The sequence below is a fragment of the Amblyraja radiata genome, chromosome 41, assembly GCF_010909765.2.
Source record: "Amblyraja radiata isolate CabotCenter1 chromosome 41, sAmbRad1.1.pri, whole genome shotgun sequence".
NCBI lineage: Eukaryota > Metazoa > Chordata > Chondrichthyes > Rajiformes > Rajidae > Amblyraja > Amblyraja radiata.
In genome coordinates, this window is record NC_045996.1 from 6,519,749 (window position 1) to 6,540,572 (window position 20,824).

General features: G+C 44.2%; 1 protein-coding gene across 1 annotated transcript in view; it reads right to left on the reverse strand.

The window, feature by feature from the left end:
* LOC116967685 (nck-associated protein 1-like) overlaps window positions 1-20,824 on the reverse strand; it is a 183,726-nt gene that overhangs the window by 6,438 nt on the left and 156,464 nt on the right. Inside the window, exons 28-30 of the mRNA XM_033014275.1 lie at window positions 14,035-14,148; window positions 12,674-12,783; window positions 4,950-5,039 (exon numbers count right to left, since the gene is read on the reverse strand). Of these exons, the coding sequence (XP_032870166.1) occupies window positions 4,950-5,039; window positions 12,674-12,783; window positions 14,035-14,148 (314 nt within the window). The remainder of the gene's footprint in view (window positions 1-4,949; window positions 5,040-12,673; window positions 12,784-14,034; window positions 14,149-20,824) is intronic.

The window sequence follows — 20,824 nt, forward strand, 5'->3', positions numbered from 1 at the left end:
CAATCCACATCTGTACTATCCATCTACCTGTCAATAGACAATAGACAATAGGTGCAGGAGTAGGCCATTTGGCCCTTCGAGCCAGCACTGCCATTCAATGTGATCATGGCTGATCATCTCCAATCAGTACCCCGTTCCTGCCTTCTCCCCATATTCCCTGACTCCGCTATTTTTAAGAGCCCTAACTAGCTCTCACTTGAAAGCATCCAGAGAACCTGCCTCCACCTGTGGCAGAGAATTCCACAGACGCACCACTCTCTGTGAGAAAAGTTATTTCCTCGGCTCCGTTCTAAATGGCTTACTCCTAATTCTGTAACTGTGGCCCCTGATTCTGGACCCCCCAACTTCGGTAACTGGTTTCCTGCCTCAAGTGTGTCCAAGCCCTTAACAATCTTATATGCTTCAATGAGATTCCCTCTAATCCGACTAAACTCCAGAGTGTACCAGCCCAGCTACTCCATTCTCTCAGCATATGACAGTCCAGCCATCCTGGGAATTAACCTTGTACTCCCTCAATAGCAAGAATGTCCTTTCTCAAATTAGGGGACCAAACCTGCACACAATACTCCAGGTGTGGTCTCACTAAGGCTCTGTACAACTACAGAAGGACCTATTTGCTCCTATATTCGATTCCTCTTGTTATAAAGGCCAACATGCCATTCGCTTTCTTCGCAGCCTGCTGTACCTGCATACTTACTTTCATAGATTGATGTACAAGGACCCCCAGATCCCATTCTAATTCCCCTTTTCCCAACGACGCCATTTAGATAGTAATCTGCCTTCCTGTTTTTGCTATCAAAGTGGATAACCTCACAATTATCCGCATCTGTCCAAGTCACCCTGCATTCTCATAGCATCCTCCTCACAGTTCACACTGCCACCCAGTTTTGTGTAATCTCCAAATTTGCTAATGTTACTTTGAATCCCTTCATCCAAATCATTGATGTATATTGTAAATAGCTGCGGTCCCAGCAACCGAGCCTTGCGGTACCCCACAAGTCACTGCCTGCCATTCTCAAAGGAACCCGTTAATCCCTACTCTTTGTTTCCTGTCTGCCAACCACTTCTCTATCCATGTCAGCACTCTACCCCCCAATACCATGTGCCCTAATTTTGCCCACTAATCTCCAATGTGGGACCTTATCAAATGATTTCTGAAAGTCCAGGTACACTACATCCACTGGCTCTCCCCTGTGCATTTTCCTCTTTACATCTTCGAAAACAACCAGAAGATTAGTCATTTCCCCTTTGTAAAACCATGCTGACTCGGACCAATTGTGTTACTGCTATCCAAATGTGCAGCTATCTCATCTTTTATAATTAACTCCTGCATCTTTCCCACCGATGTCAGGCTAACTGGTCTATAATTCCCTGTTTTCTCTCTCCCGCCTTTCTGAAAAAGTGGGATAACATTAGCTACCTTCCAATCCACGGGAACTGACCCTGAGCCTATAGAACATTGGAAAATTATCACCAATGCATCCACGATTTCTAAAGCCACTTCCTTAATACCCTGGGTTGCAGACCATCAGCCCATGGGGATTTATCAGCCTTCAGTCCCATCAGTCAATCCAACACCATTTCCTGCCTAATGTGGATTTCCTTCAGTTCCTCTGTCACCCCAGATCCTCTGGTCACTACAATATCAGGAAGATTGTGTGTGTCCTCCTTAGTGAAGACAGATCCAAAGTACCTGTTCAACTCATCTGCCATTTCCTTGTTCCCCATAATAAATTAACCCTTTTCCATCTTCAAGGGTCCAACTTTGGTCTTAACTATTTTTTTCCTCTTCTCATACCTCAAGAAGCTTTTACTATCCTGCTTTATATTCTTGGCTAGTTACCTTCGTACCTCATCTTTTCTCCCCGTATTGTCTTGTTGGTTACCTTCGGTTGTTCTTTAAACATTACCCAATACTCTTGCTTCCCGCTCATCTTTGCTACGTTGTATTTCTTCGCTTTAATTTTTATACTGTCCCTGATGTCCCTTGTCAGCCATGGTCGTCCCTTTCTCCACTTGGAATCTTACTTCCTCCTAGGAATGAACTGATCCTGCACCTTCTGTATTATTCTTAGAAACACTTGCCATTTTTGTTCCACTGTCATCCCTGCTAGTGTTTCTTTTCAGTCAACTTTGGCCAGCTCCTCCTTCATGGACCCATAGTCCCCTTTATTCAACTGCAACACTGGCACCTCCGATCTACTCTTCTCCCTCTCCAATTTTAGATTAAATATGACCATGTTATGGTCACTGACTCCCAATGGCTCATTAACCTTGACGTCTTTTATCAAATCCGGTTCATTACATAAAACTAAATCCAGAATTGCCTTCTCCCTCGTAGGCTCCAATACAAGCTGTTCTAAGAATCCATCATGGAGGCACTCTACAATGTCCCTTTCTTGGTGTCCAGTACCAACATAATTTTCCCAGTCTACCTGCATGTTGAAATCTCCCATAACAACCATAGCACTACTTTTACTACATGCCAATTTAAACTCCTGATTCAACTTGTGACCTATGTCCAGGCTACTGTTTGGGGGCCTGTAGATTAGTCCCATTAGCGATGATTTACCCTTACAATTCCTTAGTTCTATCCATACTGACTCCACATCTCCTGTTTCAATGTCACCCCTTGCAAGGGACTGAATTTAATTCCTCATCAGCAGGGTAACCCCACCCCCTCTGCCCACCTGTCTGTCTTTTCGATAGGAGGTATACCCTTGAATATTCAGTTCCCAGCCCTGGCTCTCTTGCAGCCATTTCTCAGTAATTCCCACAACATCATACTTGACAGTTTCTAACTGAGCTTCAAGCTCGTCCACTTTATTCCTTATACTTTGCGCATTCATATACAGTACTTTGATCTCCGTATTCACTTCCCCCCTCACAATTGGCCCTGAACTTTTTCTGTTGTCCATTCTCAAGCTTTCCTTCCCATTAATTCGAGAATCGTTTGTAAATTTTCCTGTAGCCACTTCCCCTTCAACTCTATCTTTATACTCCCAATTTGTCAATCCCTCCCCCCCCCACTATTTAGTTTAAACCCACACGTGTAGCCCTAGCAAACCTGCCTGCCAGAATGTCGGTCCCCCTCCAGTTAAGGTGTAACCCGTCCCTTTGTACAGGAAACTCCTATCCCAGAAGAGATCCCAGTGGTCTATAAATCTAAATCCTTGCTCCCTGCACCAGCCCATCAGCCACACATTCAGATCCCCATCTCCCTGTTCCTGTCCTCCCTAGCACGTGGTACTAGAAGCAATCCAGAGATAACAACCCTAGAAGTCCAGCAGTCTTCTTCCCAACTCTCTGAAGTCATGTTGGGGAACCTCCTTTCTCTTCTTCCCGATGTCATTTGTGCCTACGTGCACAACTACTGCCGGCTGTTCACCTTCTCTCTCGAGGATGTTCTGAATTCGGCTTGTGACAACCTGAACCCTGGCACCAGGGAGGCAACAGACCATCCTCGCATCTCATCTGCAGTCTGTCTAACTGTTCCGTAAACAATGGCATAGTCCCACCTTCAACTGCCTCCTCTGGCAGCTGGTTCCATATACCCACCACCTTCCTTTGTCAATTACTGATAGTTACCTCCACCTTCCCATCACACATTCCAATTTCTGATCAGCTGCTCAGGTTCCCACTCCCCTCCCAAACTAGTGTAAACTCTCCAAAGTTGCACCAGTGAACTTTCCTGTTCAGATGCAACCCATCCCTCTTGTACAGGGCACCTCTGCCCAAGAGATCCCAATGGTACAACAATCCAAATCCCTGCCCTCTGCACCCACTCCTGAGTCGCACATTTTTCCTATCGGCCTTTCCTATCCTCAATCATACATGACACTGGCAGTAGAAACATAGAAACATAGAAAATAGGTGCAGGAGGCGGACATTCGGCCCTTCGAGCCCTTCATTGTGATCATGCCTGATCATCTCCAATCAATAACCCGTGCCTGCCTTCTCCCCATATCCCTTGATTGCACTAGCCCCGAGAGCTCTATCTAACTATCTCTTAAATCCATCCAGTGATTTGGTCTCCACTGCCCTCTGTGGCAGAGAAAATGTATTTTCTCACCTCAGTCTTAAATGGCCCCCCTTTGTTTGTACACTGTGGCACCTGGTTCTGGACTCGCCCAACATTGGGAAAAATTTTCCTGCATCTAGCTTGTCCAGTCCATTTATAATTTTATATGTGTCTATAAGATTCCCCCTCATCCTACTAAATTCCAGTGAATACAAGCCTAGTCTTTTCAATCTTTCCTCATATGACAGTCCCGCCATCCCAGGGATCAATCTCGTGAACCTACGCTGCACTGTCTCAATCACAAGGATGTGCTTCCTCAAATTAGGAGACCAAAACTGTACACAATACTCCAGATGTGGTCTTACCAGTGCCCTATACAACTGCAGAAGAACCTCTCTACTCCTATACTGAAATCCTCTTGTTATGAATGCGAATATTCCATTAGCTTTCTTCACTGCCTGCTGTACCTGCACGCCAACTTTCAGTGACTGGTGTATAAGAACACCGAGGTCTTGCTGCATCTCCCCCTTACCTAACCCAACCCCATTGTGATAATAACCTACAGATCACTACCCACAAAGTCCTGCTTTAAAATCTTCTGCCTAACTTACGATATTCACTTTGTAGTACCCATGCCACTAGTGTCAATGTGCACAGCGGCCTCCGGCTGCTCAACTCCCCCCCCCCCCCCCCCCCCCCCCCCACTCTCCCCTCCCCCTTTCAAGGTGAAAGTGTGCTTTGGTTTATCTGGAACAAGACTGTTCAGATGGTGGGCTGAGAGATGGCAGTTGCCAGAACACTAGCAGACCATGTGTCTTTGTCAAGGATCGATACTGGCTGCACTGAGGTGGGGTTGGAGAGGCTGATATTACTGCAATGGTCCACAACCCTCCCCACAAAGTGCTGACGTGATGAAGGTGCAGCTTACCATATGCAGAATGAGATAAACTGACTCCCGATTCCTCACAAGAGCTTTATCCGTTTCTTGGCCAATCTGCAGAAGACTCATTGAGGCACACTAAACAAGGAACAAAACAAAACAAAACGCATATGAAAGTTTGTGACCATCCACAATAAGATGAAAATAACATCCCACTGTCTGCTCAGACTAAACTAACAGCACCTCACCTCCAAACTGATAGCAAGCTTCAGGATCGTACAACATACGTCCAGGTCCTCCCTCACCCTTCTGAACACAAGCAGATAAGCCTTCAACTGTTTCCTCACAAGAAATACTCTACCCTCTCTCAGTCTTTTCTCTGACCGTGTCTCATGGTTTCCTGTGACTATCGCCTCTGACCCTCTCTCACTCTGACACCTCTCCCGCTCCCCTCTGACACTCTCTCGCTCTGCACTCTGACCCTCTGCACTCTGACCCCCTCCCCTCTGACCTTCCTGGATATTCTGCTCTGACCCTTCCCTGTCTGTCTTCTCCACCCCACCTGATCCTTCCCGGACCCTTGTCTCTGGACACTCCCTGACCCCTTACTCTGGGTGCTTGCCTCTCGATGTTGTGACGCTAACATCCTCCCTAATTCTGCCCCCAGTGACCTTTGTAATTACATCCATGACCCTTCCCTCTGGCTGCTCCTTGGCCTTCATTGTTAGATGTCATACAGTCCTACAGCGTGTTAACAACCCATTTGGCCCAACTTGTCCATGCTGACCAAGGTGTCCATCTGGGCCAGTCCCATTTGCCTGCTTTCGGTCTGAACCTTTCCTATCTATGTTCCTCGTCTTCGGACTCTGACATTTCCCAGGCCCCTTCCACTCGGCAAAGGGAAAGCCACGATATTTGCTTTGGGTTGGAAAGAAGTGAACAATAGGATGGGAAGGATCCAGTCATTGTGAAATCTGTTCTGCTTCGTTACTTTAACGGGCAGCAAATTAATTGTTTTCTCTGGAACATCAGAGACAGGGGTTCATATGGACCTGGTAGAACCATATAAAATTATGAAAGTCATAGATAGGGTAGACAGTCACAACCCTTTTCCCAGGAGTTCAAAGGAGATGATAATTAGGTTTTGGGCACAGAGGGTGGTAGGGCTTGGGATGTGCTGCTGGGGGTGATGGTTGAGGCAGATGTGATTGTGGTATTTAAGAGGCTTTTCCATAGGCACTTGGATCTGCAGGGAATCATGTCCTAAGGAAGACGAGTAGAATTAGGCCATTCGGTCCATCAAGTCAACTGTGCCGTTCAATCATGGCTGATCTATCTCTCCCTCGTAACCTCATTCCCCCGACTCCTCACCGAAACCTCTGATACCCGTACTAATCAAGAATCTTTGCCTTAAAAAAATATCTACTGGTTTGGCCTCCACAGCCTTCTGTGGCTGAAAATCCACAGATTCACCACCTTCTGACTAAAGATATGTCTCCTCATCTTCCTCCTAAAAGAGCGTTCTTTAATTCAGAGGCTATGACCTTTAGTCCTAGAAACTCCAACGAGTGGAAACATCCTCTACACATCCATTCTATCTAAGCCATTCACTATTCTGCATGTCTGAATGAAGGGATGTGGATCAGGTGCAGGGAGAGATTAGTTTAGCTTGGCATCAGAGAAACATAGAAAATAGGTGCAGGAGGAGGCCATTCGGCCCTTCAAGCCAGCACCGCCATTCATTGTGATCATGGCTGATCATCCCCTATCAATAACACATGCCTGCCTTCTCCCCATATCCCTTGACTCCACTAGCCCCTAGAGGTCTATCTAACTCTCTCTTAAATCCATCCAGTGACTTGGCCTCCACTGCCCTCTGTGGCAGGGAATTCCATAAATTCACAACTCTCTGGTGAAAAAGTTTTTTCTCAGTCTTAAATGACCTCCCCTTAATTCTAAGACTGTGGCCCCTGGTTCTGGACTCGCCCAACATTGGGAACATTTTTCCTGCATACTTCTGAACTCCAGTAAATACAAGCCTAGTCTTTTCAATCTTTCCTCGTATGTCAGTCCCGCCATCCCAGGGATCAATCTCGTGAACCTACGCTGCACTGCTTCAATCACAAGGATGTTCTTCTTCAAATTAGGAGACCAAAACTGCACACAATATTCCAGATGTTGTCTCACCAGAGCCCTATACAGCTGCAGAAGACCCTCTTTACTCCTATACTGAAATAGAAACATAGAAAATAGGTGCAGGAGTAGGTCATTCGGCCCTTTGAGCCTGCACCACCATTCAATATGATCATGGCTGATCATCTAACTCAGTAACCCGTACCTGCCTTCTCTCCATACCCCCTGATCCCTTTAGCCACAAGGGCCACATCTAACTCCCTCTTATATATAGCCAATGAACTGGCCTCAACTACCTTATGTGGCAGAGAGTTCCAGAGATTCACCACTCGCTGTGTGAAAAATGTTTTTCTCATCTCAGTCCTAAAGGATTTCCCCACTATCCTTAAGCTGTGACCCCTTGTCCTGGACTTCCCCAACATCGGGAACAATCTTCCTGCCTCTAGCCTGTCCAACCCCTTAAGAATTTTGTAAGTTTCTATAAGATCCCCCCTCAATCTCCTAAATTCTAGCGAGTACAAGCCGAGTCTATCCAGTCTTTCTTCATATGAAAGTCCTGACATCCCAGGAATCAGTCTGGTGAACCTTCTCTGCACTCCCTCTATGGCAATAATGTTCTTTCTCAAATTTGGAGACCAAAACTGTATGCAATACTCCAGGCGTGGTCTCACCAAGACCATGTACAACTGCAGTAGAACCTCCCTGCTCCTTTACTCAAATCCTTTTGGTATGAATGCTAACATCCCATTCGCTTTCTTCATTGCCTGCAGCACCTGCATGCCTACTTTCAATGACCGGTGTACCATGACACCCAGGTCGCATTGCATCTCCCATTTTCCTAATCGGCCACCATTTAGATAATAGTCTGCTTTCCTGTTTTTGCCACCAAAGTGGATAACCTCACATTTATCCACATTATACTGCATCTGCCATACATTTGCCCACTCACCCAGCCTATCCAAGTCACCTTGCAACCTCCTAGCATCCTCCTCACAGCTAACACTACCCCCCAGCTTCGTGTCATCCACAAACTTGGAGATGTTGCATTCAATTCCCGCGTCCATATCATTAATATATATTGTAAATAGCTGGGGTCCCAGCACTGAGCCTTGCGGAACCAAACTAGTCACTGCCTGCCATTCTGAAAAGGACCCGTTTACTCCTACTCTTTGCTTCCTGTTTGCCAGCCAGTTCTCTATCCACATCAATACTGAACCCCCAATACCGTGTGCTTTAAGTTTGCATACTAATCAAGAGACCTTGTTGAAAGCCTTCTGAAAGTCCAGTTATAACACATCCACTGGTTCTCCCCTATCCACTCTACTAGTTACATCCTCGAAAAATTCTATAAGATTCGTCACAAATGATTTACCTTTCGTAAATCCATGCTGACTTTGTCCAATGATTTCACCACTTTCCAAATGTGCTGCTATCCCATCTTTAATAACGGACTCTAGCAGTTTCCCCACTACTGATGTTAGAAATTCCCCGTTTTCTCTCTCCCTCCCTTTTTATAAAGGGGGGTTACATTAGCTACCTTCCAATCCTCAGGAACTACTCCAGAATCTAAAGAGTTTTGAAAAATTATTACTAATGCATCCACAAATTCTGGAGCTACTTCCTTAAGTACTCTGGGATGCAGCCTACCTGGCCCTGGGGATTTAACAGCCTTTAATCCATTCAATTTACCGAACACCACTTCCCGGCTAACCTGGATTTCACTCAGTTCCTCCATCTCACTTGACCCGCGGTCCCCTGGTATTTCTGGATGATTATTTATGTCTTCCTTAGTGAAGATGGAACCAAAGTAGTTATTCAATTGGTCCGCCATGTCCTTGTTCCCCATGATCAATTCACCTGTTTCTGACTGCAAGGGACCTACATTTGTTCTAACTAATCTTTTCTTCTTCACATATCTATAAACATATTTGCAGTCAGTTTTTATGTTCCCTGCCAGTTTTCTTTCATAATCTATTTTCCCTTTCCTATTCAAGTCCTTTGTCCTCCTCTGCTGGACTCTAAATTTCTCCCAGTCCTCTGGTAGGCTGCTTTTTCTGGCTAATTTTACGCTTCATCTTTTGCTTTGATACTATCCCTGATTTACCTTGTTATCCATGGATGCACTACCTTCCCTGATTTATTATTTTACCAAACTGGGATGAACAATTGTTGTAGTTCAATCATGCAGTCTTTAAATGCCTTCCATTGCATATCCACCGTCAACCCTTTAAGAATTAATTGCCAGTCAATCTTGGCCAATTCACGTCTCATACCCTCAAAGTTACCTTTCTTTAAGTTCAGAACCATTGTTTCTGAATTAACAATGTCACTCTATATCCTAACAAGAAATCCTCTTGTTATGAAGGCCAACATTCCATTTGCTTTCTTCACTGCCTGCTGTACCTGCAGGCCAACTTTCCGTGACCAGTGTACAAGGACACCAAGGCCTCACTGTACCTCCCCCTTACCTAACCTAACCCCATTGAGATAATAATCTGCCCCCTTGTTTTTGCCGCCGAAGTGGATAACCTCACATTGATCTATATTATACTGCATCTACCCACTCACTCAACCTGTCCAGGTCACCCTGCGACCTCCTAACATCCACTTCACAGTTCACACCGCCACCCAGCTTTGTGTCATCCGCAAGCTTGCTAGTGTTGCTCCTAATTCCTTCTTCCAAATCATTGATATATATAGTAAATGGTTGCGGTCCCAACACCGAGCCTTGCGGCACTCCACTCGACACTGCCTGCCATCCTGAAAAGGACCCATTCATTCCTACACTTTGCTTCCGGTCAGCCGACCAATTTTCTATCCATGTCAACACCCTACCCCCAATACCATGTGCTCTAATTTTAGTCACCAGTCTCCCGTGCGGGACCTTATCAAAGGCTTTCGGAAAGTCTAGACACACCTCATCCACCGGCAACCCTTCATCCATTTTACATGTCACATCCTCAAAATATTCCAAAAGATTAGTCAAGCATGATTTCCCATTCATAAATCCATGTTGACTTGGACTAATCCTTTTACTGCTATCCAATTGCCACATTATTACCTCTTTAATAATTGACTCCAGCATCTTTCCCACCACCGAAATCAGGCTAACTGGTCTGTAATTCCCTCTCGCTCCTTTCATGAAAAGTGGGATAACATTAGCTATCCTCCAATCCACAGGAACTGATCCTGAATCTATTGAACATTGGAAAATGATCACAATGCGTCCACTATTCCTAGAGCCACCTCCCTGAGGACCCTGGAATGCAGACCATCAGTTCCAGGGGATTTATCATCCTTCAGTCCCATTAGCCTGCCCAATACTATTTCTCGCCTGATGAAAATTTCTTTCAGTTCCTCTACCCCCTTAGATCCTCTGTCCTCCAGTACATCTGGGAGATTGTTTGTGACTTCCTAAGTGAAGACAGATCCGAAGTACCTATTCAACTCTTCTGCCATTTCCTTGTTGCCCATAATAATTTCACCCGTGTCTGCCTTCAAGTGACCCACATTTGACTTTCCTACTCTTTTTCCCTTAACATATCTAAAGAAGCTTTTACTGTCCTTTATATTCCTGGCAAGCTTCCCTTCGTACTTCATCTTTTCAGCCCGTATTGCCCGTTTTGTTTCCTTCTGTTGTCCTATGAAAGTTTCACAATCCTCTGGTTTCCAGCTGCTCTTTGCTGTGTTATATATCTTTTTTTTAGTATTATTCTATCCCTAACTTCTCTTGTCAGCCACGGTTGCCTCCTACTCCCCTTAGAATCTTTCTTCCTTTTTGGAATGAAATGATCCTGCGTCTTCCGGATTATGCCCAGAAATTCCTGCCATTGCTGTTCCACCGTCATTCCTGCTAGGATCAATTTCCAGTCTATCTTGGCCAGCTCCCCTCTCATGCCGACATAGTCCCCTTTGTTCAATTGCATCACTGCCACTTCTGATTTAACGTTCTTCTTCTCAAATTGCAGATTAAAACTAATCATGTTATGATCACGACCTCCGAATTCCGATCGGTTCCTTTACCTCGAGTTCTCTTATCATATCTGGTTTATTGGACAACACTAAATCCAGAATTGTCTTTTCTCTGGTCGGCTCCATTACAAGCTGCTCGAAGAATCCATCTCAGAGGCATTCTACAAATTATCTTTCTTGGGGTCCTGAACCAACCTGATTTTCCCAGTCTAATTGAAATCCCCCATCACCACAGTGGCATTACCTTTGTTTCATGCCAGTTTTAACTCCTGCTGCAATTTACACCCTACATCCAGGCTACTATTTGGGGGTCTGTAAATAATAACAATTAGTGTCTTCTTGCCTTTGCAATTCCTCAACTCAATCCACAGTGACTCTACCTCATCAGTCGCTATGTCTCCCCTCGCAAGGGACTGAATTCCATCCCTCACCATCTGAGCTCCTCTGCCCACCTGCTTGTCCTTTCTATAGGGTGTAAAACCCTGAATATTAAGTTCCCAGGCCCGATCCTCCTGCAGCCACGTCTCAGTAATCCCCACAATGTCATATCTACCAACTTCTAATTGAGCCTCAAGCTCATCTACTTTACTTCTTATACTTTGCGCATTCATATACTTATTGGGGATGATCAGCTATGATCACATTAAATGGCGGTGCTGGCTCGAAGGGCCGAATGGCCTACTCCTGCACCTATTGTCTATTGTCTGTTGTTAGGTAGGGTCAGTATCCCTCACTGCAGAGGACCAGGCCCTTCAACCCATCAAGTTGGTCTTGAATATGATAGAAATATAGAAAATGGGTGCCACGTAAAATTGATCTCTTCTGCCTAATTCATATCCCTCCATTCTCTATATAGCCAGGTGCCTGACAAAATGCCTCTTAAATGCCACAATCATACCTGCTTCCAGCACCACCCCTGACAGTGTGCTCTAAGCATCTCCTACCCTCTGTATAGAATCTTACCCCTTTAAACTTTGTCCCTCTCACCTCAAAGCGATTCCATCCAGTCTTTGACATTTTCAGCCTGTCTGTATGTCTGTGAAGTCTTCTTGGATACAGGTTTACTATATTTCTATTAGAGCAGCACAGTGGCACAGCTGGTCGAGCTGCTGCCTCACAAAGCCAGAAACCCAGGTTCAATCCTGATCATGGGTTCTGTCTGTGAGAAGTTAGTACGTTCTCTCTGTGACAACATGAGTTTTCCCTAGGTGATTAGGTTTCATAGACATAGGCATAGAAAATAGATGCAGGAGTAGGCCATTCGGCCCTTCGAGCCTGCATCGTCATTCAATATGATCATGGCTGATCATCCAACTCCGTATCCCGTACCTGCCTTCTCTCCATACCCCATGATCCCTTTAGCCACAAGGGACACCCACATCCCAAAAATGTGCAGCTTTACAATGTTAATCAGCCTCTATAAATTGTCTCTAGTGTGAAGGGAGTGGATGCTAATGTGGAATAACATAGGGCTAGTGTGACTGGGTGATCAAAGTGCAGCATGGACTCGGTGGGCCGAAGGGTCTGTTTCCATCCTGCATATTTCAAGCAATTCCAGGTCTCCCCTCAACCTCTGACGCTCCAGAGAAATTATTGGTGGCTTGGACAATGCACATTGTAATAAAATGCATGCAGATGCTGCTGCAACCGGGCAAGTTTTGACTCACCACCAGGAACTCCCTCAGATGGGGCTGGACATCCTGCTGGTGAATGTTGTAGAGAGCTGCCGCAATCTCATTGATGGCTTTGGGCAAACAATGGATGTTGTTCCGGTGACCTGAGTGTAAAAGATGGACAAAGTGAATGTGCAAGGTGACACAAGCCAATGATAAACACTGCGGGAGCAGCAGAACAGAGGCTCAGCCACTGGACCTGTGCACAAAGACAGCACTCTACGCTGAGAGCAGCAGTCCATTGGCTGGGGAGTATCAGTGGAGAGTGCTGCCTCACTATTCCGCCTTTCAGTCCCCTCGCATTTTCATCTAGTCTATTATTGTCGTGTATTAACGTACAGTGAAAAGCTTTTGTTTTCATGCTATCCAGTCAAAGTAAAGACCATACACAATTAGAATCAAACTGTCCACAGTGCACAGATAAAGAATAAACATAGAAACATAGAAAATAGGTGCAGGAGTATGCCATTCGGCCCTTCGAGCCTGCACCGCCATTCAATATGATCATGGCTGATCATCCAACTCAGTATCCCGTACCTGCCTTCTCTCCATACCCCCTGATCCACATCTAACTCCCTCTTAAATATAGCCAATGAACTGGCCTCAACTACCTTCTGTGGCAGAGAATTCCACAGATTCACCACTCTCTGTGTGAAAAATGTTTTTCCCATCTCTGTCCTAAAAGACTTTCCCCTTATCCTTAAACTGTGAACCCTTGTTCTGGACTTCCCCCCAACATCGGGAACAATCTTCCTGCATCTAGCCTCTCCAACCCCTTAAGAATTCTGTACGTTTCTATAAGAACCCCCGTCAATCTTCTCATTTCTAGCGAGTACAAAACGATAAAGGGCACAACATTCAGTGCAAGATAAAGTCAGATTAAAGATGGTTCAAAGGTCTGCAATGAGGTAGATGGGAGGTGAGTACCGGACTCCTGCTGTTGAGAGGAAGGTTCAGTTGCCTGATAACAGCCGGACTCTCTCACCCCTCTCCCATGCAATCTCCAAATCACCCTGAACATCTCTCTCGTGCAGTCAGTCTCTCTTTCTCTCCTGAAATTAATCCTCCCTCTCCCTCTCCTGCAATCTCTCCTTCTCTCTCCTGCAATATGTCCACTCCCTTGATAGTTCTCTCTGACTCTCCATCACCCCCTTCTCTTCCCTCCCTATCTCCACACTTTGTTGGGTCTCTTTGTCACCTCTTGCTGTTCCCACCCCCAATATTTCCTCTCCTATTTCTCTCCTCACCCCCATCATGTAATTTGCTCTCTACTGCCAACTATTGCAAATTACTCCCAGTCATTAGTATCATGTTTAGGTACTTGATCCCTGATGGGAATAGGATTTGCCACTTACCCTGGTGCTCCTGATTGTAAATAGACATGGGGTCCGTGGCGAGAGAAGGCAGGGAGACAGCGATATAAATCAGGAGAAGGCAGGTCAGTCTGTATTCTTCTTCGGACAAGTTCTCTGAAGATAAAGCAGTGATCCATCAGCAGACATTTACTGGGTAATATATAATATTTTGAATGTGGATGATGCAAGAATAATCCCACAAAATCTTTGCTGCATCATCTGAAGGCATATGTTGCAACTAACAAGTGAGCGACACAGTGGTGCAGTGAGCTGCTGCCTCACAATGCACGACACCCAGGTTCAATTCTGATCTCGGGTGTTGTCTGCGTGGGGTTTGCACATTCTCTGTCACCGTGTGGGTTTCCTCCGAGTGCTTCAGTTTCCCCGGCATCCCAAAGACATGCAGGTTTATTGGCAGCTGTAAAATAGCCCCTTGTGTGCAGGGAGTGGATGAAAAAATGGGATAACATAGAACTAGTGTGAACGGGTAATTGATGGACATTGTGGACGATAGTCTGAAAGGCCTGTTTCCATGCCATATCTCTAAATTAAAGTTTGCAAATGACGCTGAATTGGGTGGTATTATAGATAGAATATTCTAGGATATTCCCTAGGACATTGAGGGAAGTTAGTGTAGAAATAGCAGGGGCTATGACAAAAATATTTCAAATGTCATTAGAAACGGGAATAGTGCCGGAGGATTGGCGTACTGCGCATGTTGTTCCTTTGTTTAAAAAAGGTTCTAAGAGTAAATCTCACAATTATATACCTGTTAGTTTGATGTCAGTGGTGGGCAAATAATGGAAAGGATGCTTAGAGATAATATATATAAGCATCTGGAAAAACAGGGTCTGATTAGGAACAGTCAACATGGATTTGTGACTGGAAGGTCATGTTTGACTAATCTTCTTGAATTTTTTGAAGCGGTTACTCGGGAAATTGATGAGGGTAAAGCAGTGGATGTTGTATATATGGACTTCAGTAAGGCCTTTGACAAGGTTCCTCATGGAAGGTTGGTTAAGAAGGTTCAATAGTTGGGTATCAAATCAGTAACAAAATCGGCCTACTATCACCTCAAAAACATAGCAAGATTAAGAGGACTCATGTCAGCTCAAGATTTAGAAAAACTTGTACATGCCTTTATAAATAGTAGGCTAGATTATTGCAATGGTCTCCTTGCAGGTCTTCCAAAAAAAACTGCCAGGCAGCTACAGCTTGTTCAGAACGCTGTTGCTAGAGTTCTAACAAAGACCAAAAAATTTGAGCATATTACACCAATTCTTAAATCCTTACATTGGCTCCCTGTATGTCAGAGAATTGATTTTAAAATCCTGCTGCTCACCTATAAATCACTACATGGTTTAGGGCCAAAGTATATCACTGACATGCTTCCACTATATAAGCCTTCTAGACCGCTAAGATCTTCTGAAACCAATCTGCTAGTGATTCCCAGAGTAAATACAAAACATGGGAAAGCAGGATTTAGTTACTATGCAACAAATAGCTGGAATAAACTTCCTGAAGATTTAAGACTTGCCTCAACTTTGACCACTTTTAAAACAAGACCGAAAACTTTTGTTTACTTTAGCTTTCAGCTAAATCTTAACTACATTGCACTTTTAACTTTTGCACTTTTTATAATGCATTTTTAATTTTGCTTTTCTTTTCTTTTAGTTCTTCCATTTTATTTCATTTTATTATTTCATTTATTGTATGACATGTTTTTATGTGAAGCACTTTGAGTCTGCCTCGTGTATGAAATGTGCTATATAAATAAAGTTGCCTTGCCTTGCCTTGCCTATTAATGATGGAGTTGCAAGGTGGATTTAACAGGGGCTGAATGGGAGATGCCAGAGAGTAATGGTGGATGGCTGTTTGTCAGGTTGGAGGCCAGTGACTAGTGGGGTGCCACAGGGATCTGTGTTAGGTCCACTGTTGTTTGTCATGTACATCAATGATCTGAATGATGGTGTGGTAAGTTTGATTAGTAAGTATGCAGATGATACTAAGATAGGTGGTGTTGTGGATAATGAAGTAGATTTTCAAGTCTACAGAGAGATTTAGGCCATTTGGAAGAGTGGGCTGAAAGATGGCAGATGGAGTTTAATGCTGATAAGTGTGAGGTGCTACATCTTGGCAGGACAAATCAAAATAGGACGTACATGGTAAATGGTAGTGAATTGAGGAATGCAGTTGAACAGAGGGATCTTGGAATAACTAGGCACAGTTCCCTGAAGGTGTAATCTCATGTAGACAAAGCTTTTGGTGTGCTGGCCTTTATAAATCCGAGCATTGAGTATAGAAGTTGGAATGTAATGTGAAAATTGTACAAGGCATTGATGAGGCCAATTCTGGAGTATGGTGTACAATTTTGGTCGCCTAATTATAGGAAGGATGTCAACAAAATATAGGAGTACAGAGGAGATTTTACTAGAATGTTGCCTGGGTTTCAGCAACTAAGTTACAGAGAAAGGTTGAACAAGTTAGGTCTTTATTCTTTGGAGCACAGAAGGTTAAGGGGGGACTTGATAGAGGTCTTTAAAATGATGAGAGTGATAGACAGAGTTGACGTGGATAAGCTTTTCCCACTGAGAGTAGGGAAGCTTCAAACAAGAGGACATGACTTGAGAATTAAGGGACAGAAGTTTAGGGGTAACATGAGGGGGAACTTCTTTACTCAGAGAGTGGTAGCTGTGTGGAATGAGCGTCCTGTGGAGGTGGTGGAGACAGGTTTGATTTTATAATTTAAAAATAAATTGGATAGTTATATGGGCGGGAAAGGAATTGAGGGTTATGGTCTGAGTGCAGGTAGATGGGAATAGGGGAGAATAAGTGTTCGGCGGGGACTAGAAAGGCCGAGATGGCTTGTTTCCGTGCTGTAATTGTTATATGGTTATATAGCGATGACGGCTGTCAAAGATTACAGCAGGATCCTGATTAGTTTGGCAAGTGGGCTGTGGATTACTGATGCACATTTCTGCATTAATGGGGTTGAATGCAGAAAAGTGCAAGGTTGAGGAGTCACCTAGTGGTTGGGCCACTTACTGGGCAAACCCTCGGCACTTGGGCTGGCAGGGTCACGTGACTGTGTTTGGCTGGAAGATGTCGTCACGTGGTTAAGGGATGTGCCCTGGTATATATAGAGAGCCTTGGAAAAACCTTCCCCAATCACGTGAGTGCTGTCCTCTGTATAGGGTGATTTCACGAAAGGTCACTGGAGCGTAAATCCCCACTCACGTGACCGAAATTTTTAGCTGGGGACAAGCGTCACTTCCGGTACATGTTAGTGGATGGGAACACACGCACTTTCACACCCGTTAAAAACATCGAAAACGGCCAGGTTTTGAGCTGCAATTAAGTGAGCCAGTCGGGGTGACCGTGAGGAACAGCTACCTAAATTTACAGTCCAAAAAAAAGATAGAAACTAAGGTAAATACAAGAGGGAGCTGAAGGGGCCAAAAAGGCGGAAGTTGATTGCGGACATTTTTCGTGGAGATTTAAAGATCCAAAATATTGGGAATTATCGCGTTTGCTCGCTGCATTTCATCAAAAGTGGCATTATTGGCTTTGTTATCTTTATTCATTTGTTAGATGAAAAGTATTAAAAGTTAGAAACCCGTCAGTAAAATTGCAAAGTCGCCCATGGTTCTCGGGTGGGTTTTAACATGCAAAATGAAAATGCTTCTGAAGCTCCATTTACCATTTAAATAATCGTAAGCTTGCATCTCAGTAAAATTGATTTCCAAACGCATTGAGAGTTTACGATTATTTAAATGGTAAATGGAGCTTCAGAAGCATTTTCATTTTGCATGTTAAAACCCATTAATGGACAACACATATCAACAATGGGATAGACTGGGGATTAGGAAAGTAGGGGATATGTATGAATTGGGTAAACTGTTATCATTTCAACAATTAAAATTTAAATTTAAATTGAAGGATAGTCAATATTTTAAATATATACAGGTATGTGACTTTATGAAGAAATATATACATAGATTTCAAACTATATTTTTAGACCCTTTAGAAGAAGCAATGAATATTCTTCACAAAAATTAATTTCATACTTTTATAATAATATATTAGATAGAGAATCACCCTCAACAGAAGCACTAAGGGAAGATTGGGAACATGAGCTAATGATAAGGATCTCGAAGGATAGATGGGAAAAGTATTTGATGAATACACATAACTGTTCTATTAATACAAGACATAATTTAATTCAATTCAAATTATTACATAGACTATATTATTCAAAAACGAGGTTGAATAAATTTTATCCAAACGTCTCTCCCAGATGCGATAAATGTTTGTTTCAAAACGCTAATTTAACACATTCATTTGTAGGATGTACAAAGTTGAATAAATTTTGGAGTGATATATTTGATATATTTACAAAGCTCTTCAAGTCAAGAATAGAACCCAAAATGGAATGGATTATATTTGGAATAATAGGAGAAGATACCAATTTAAATAAAGACCAAAATGTTTTTTTTAATTATGGGTTAATAATTGGAAAGAAATTGATACTTAAATTTTGGAAAAATACAACCATACCAACTGTTAAAATGTGGATTAGGAATATGATGGACATAGCACGCCTTGAAGAAATGAGACCGACTAATAGATAAATATGACCAATTCTTAAGGAGTTGGTCTCCTTTCATCGACTTTTTGGAATCATGTGATGCAGCGGTACCATAAGGATTGCTGATTTCAGTTCATGACGTGGATAGATCTACATCTCCGAATATAGATTTGAAAAATTCTTTTTTAAGGGGCCTTTTCTTCTATTTCTACTTTCCACCTTTTCTTTTTTATTTTATTTTTTTATTTTTATTTTTTATATCCACACTTCACATTTTTCTACTCTCTACCATCTATTTTTCCACTCTTTCCCCTTTCTATTGTTTTCTTTTTCTTGTCTTGCCCACTCATAACATAAAACTAGAGGTTGTACATAGAATGGATTACGGTATGACATAGTTGGCACCTAAAATTAGGTGCCACTGTATTGTTTTGTATTGTATTAACTTCTAATAAAATAAAAAAAAAAAAAAAAAAAAAAAAAAAAATAAACCATTATTGGTTTTCCGGACATTGCAGCCCCAATTATGGTTCCAGCAGGCCGAGGCCCAGTTCCATATTCCACACATCACGGCCAATGACACCAAGTACTATTACCTGGTTTGCGCGCTGGATCAGGAGATGGCTGGTCGCCTGGTCCATTACCTACGCGTGCCGTCAGCTGCGGAGGAATACGCTGGCCTCAAGGTGTTCCTATACCGTACCTTTGGGCTCAGCCGCCATGACCGCGCAGCGATGATCATGCACATGGGCGGTCTCGGTGGTCACAAACCATCTGCAGTGATGAGTGAAATGCTAACCTTAATGGATGGGCATCAGCCCTGCCTTCGCTTCGAACATGCCTTCTTCATGTTGGAGCAGATGCCGGACGACATCCACCTGCTCCTCGCAAGTGAAAATTTCGATGACCCCCTGCAGCTAGTGGAGCGTGCGGACGAGCTCTGGCAGTCCAAGCAGCAGCGTGGCGCTGCAATCGATCGGGTGTCGGCAGTGCCTTGGAAGGCCCAGCGAATGGGCCCTGTCCACTGGAGGAAACGCCGGGGCCGGCCGCAAGTAGTCACTGTGGCGGTTGGCCAGAAACGCCGCCTCTACGCTTGAGACTGACATTCGGGACGACGTTCCTCGATGACACGGGTGCGGAGGTTAGCGTTTTGCCTCCATCAGGGGTGGACACCTGTTCCGGCTGGTGAGGCCCCTCTCTAACTGCGGCAAAGATCAGCTCCATCCGGACATATGGGTTTCGTACGGTTCTGCTCATCTTTGGCCCCTGTCACTTTACCTGGACTTTTACGGTTGCTGACATCCTCCAGCTGTTACTGGGTGCCGATTTCCCCCGGGCACGAACTGTTGGTGGATGTGATGAGGCAGCAGCTCATTCATCTGCCAGTTCGTTTTCATTCCTCCGGTTCTGCGGAGGTGGGGTCCTGTGGTGTCACCTAGTGGTTAGGGCACTTACTGGGCAAACCCTCGGCACTTGGGCTGGCAGTCAGGTGACCGTGTTTAGCAGTAAGGAGTCATCACATGGTTAAGGGGTGTGCCCTGGTAAATATAGAGAGCCCTGGGAAAACCCTCCCCAGTCGCGTGTGTGCTGTTCTCTGTATTATATTAATAATGATCACTTTGATTCACAATGCGTGGCTTGCTATAAGGTATTGCACTTCGACAAACCAGGGCAGGACCTACACGTATTATATTAATAATGATCACTTTGATTCACAATGCGTGGCTTGCTATAAGGTATTGCACTTCGACAAACCAGGGCAGGAACTACACAGTGAATGGCAAGGGTCTGGAGAGTGTTGTAGAGCAGAGGGATCTAGGAGAGAATGTATATAGTTCCTTGAAGGTGGCATGACAGGCCAATAGGATTGTCAAGAAATCTTCCGCGCATTAGCCTTCATAGGTCAGGGTTCCGAGTAAAGTAGTTGGGATGTATTTTACAGTTGTACAAGATGTTGGTGAGGCCACATTTGGAGTATTGTGGTCAGTTGTGGACATCCTGCTGCAGGAAAGATTTTGTTACGCTGGAAAAGTACCAAGAAGATTTACATACCTGTGGCCAGGACTTGCGGGCCTGACGAACAGGGATAGGTTGGGCAGGCAAGGATATTATTTCTTTGAGCACAGGAGGGGTGCTTGTAGAAGTGTATTAGACCATGAGGGAAATACATAGAGTAAATGCATAGGGTATTTAACCCAGGGT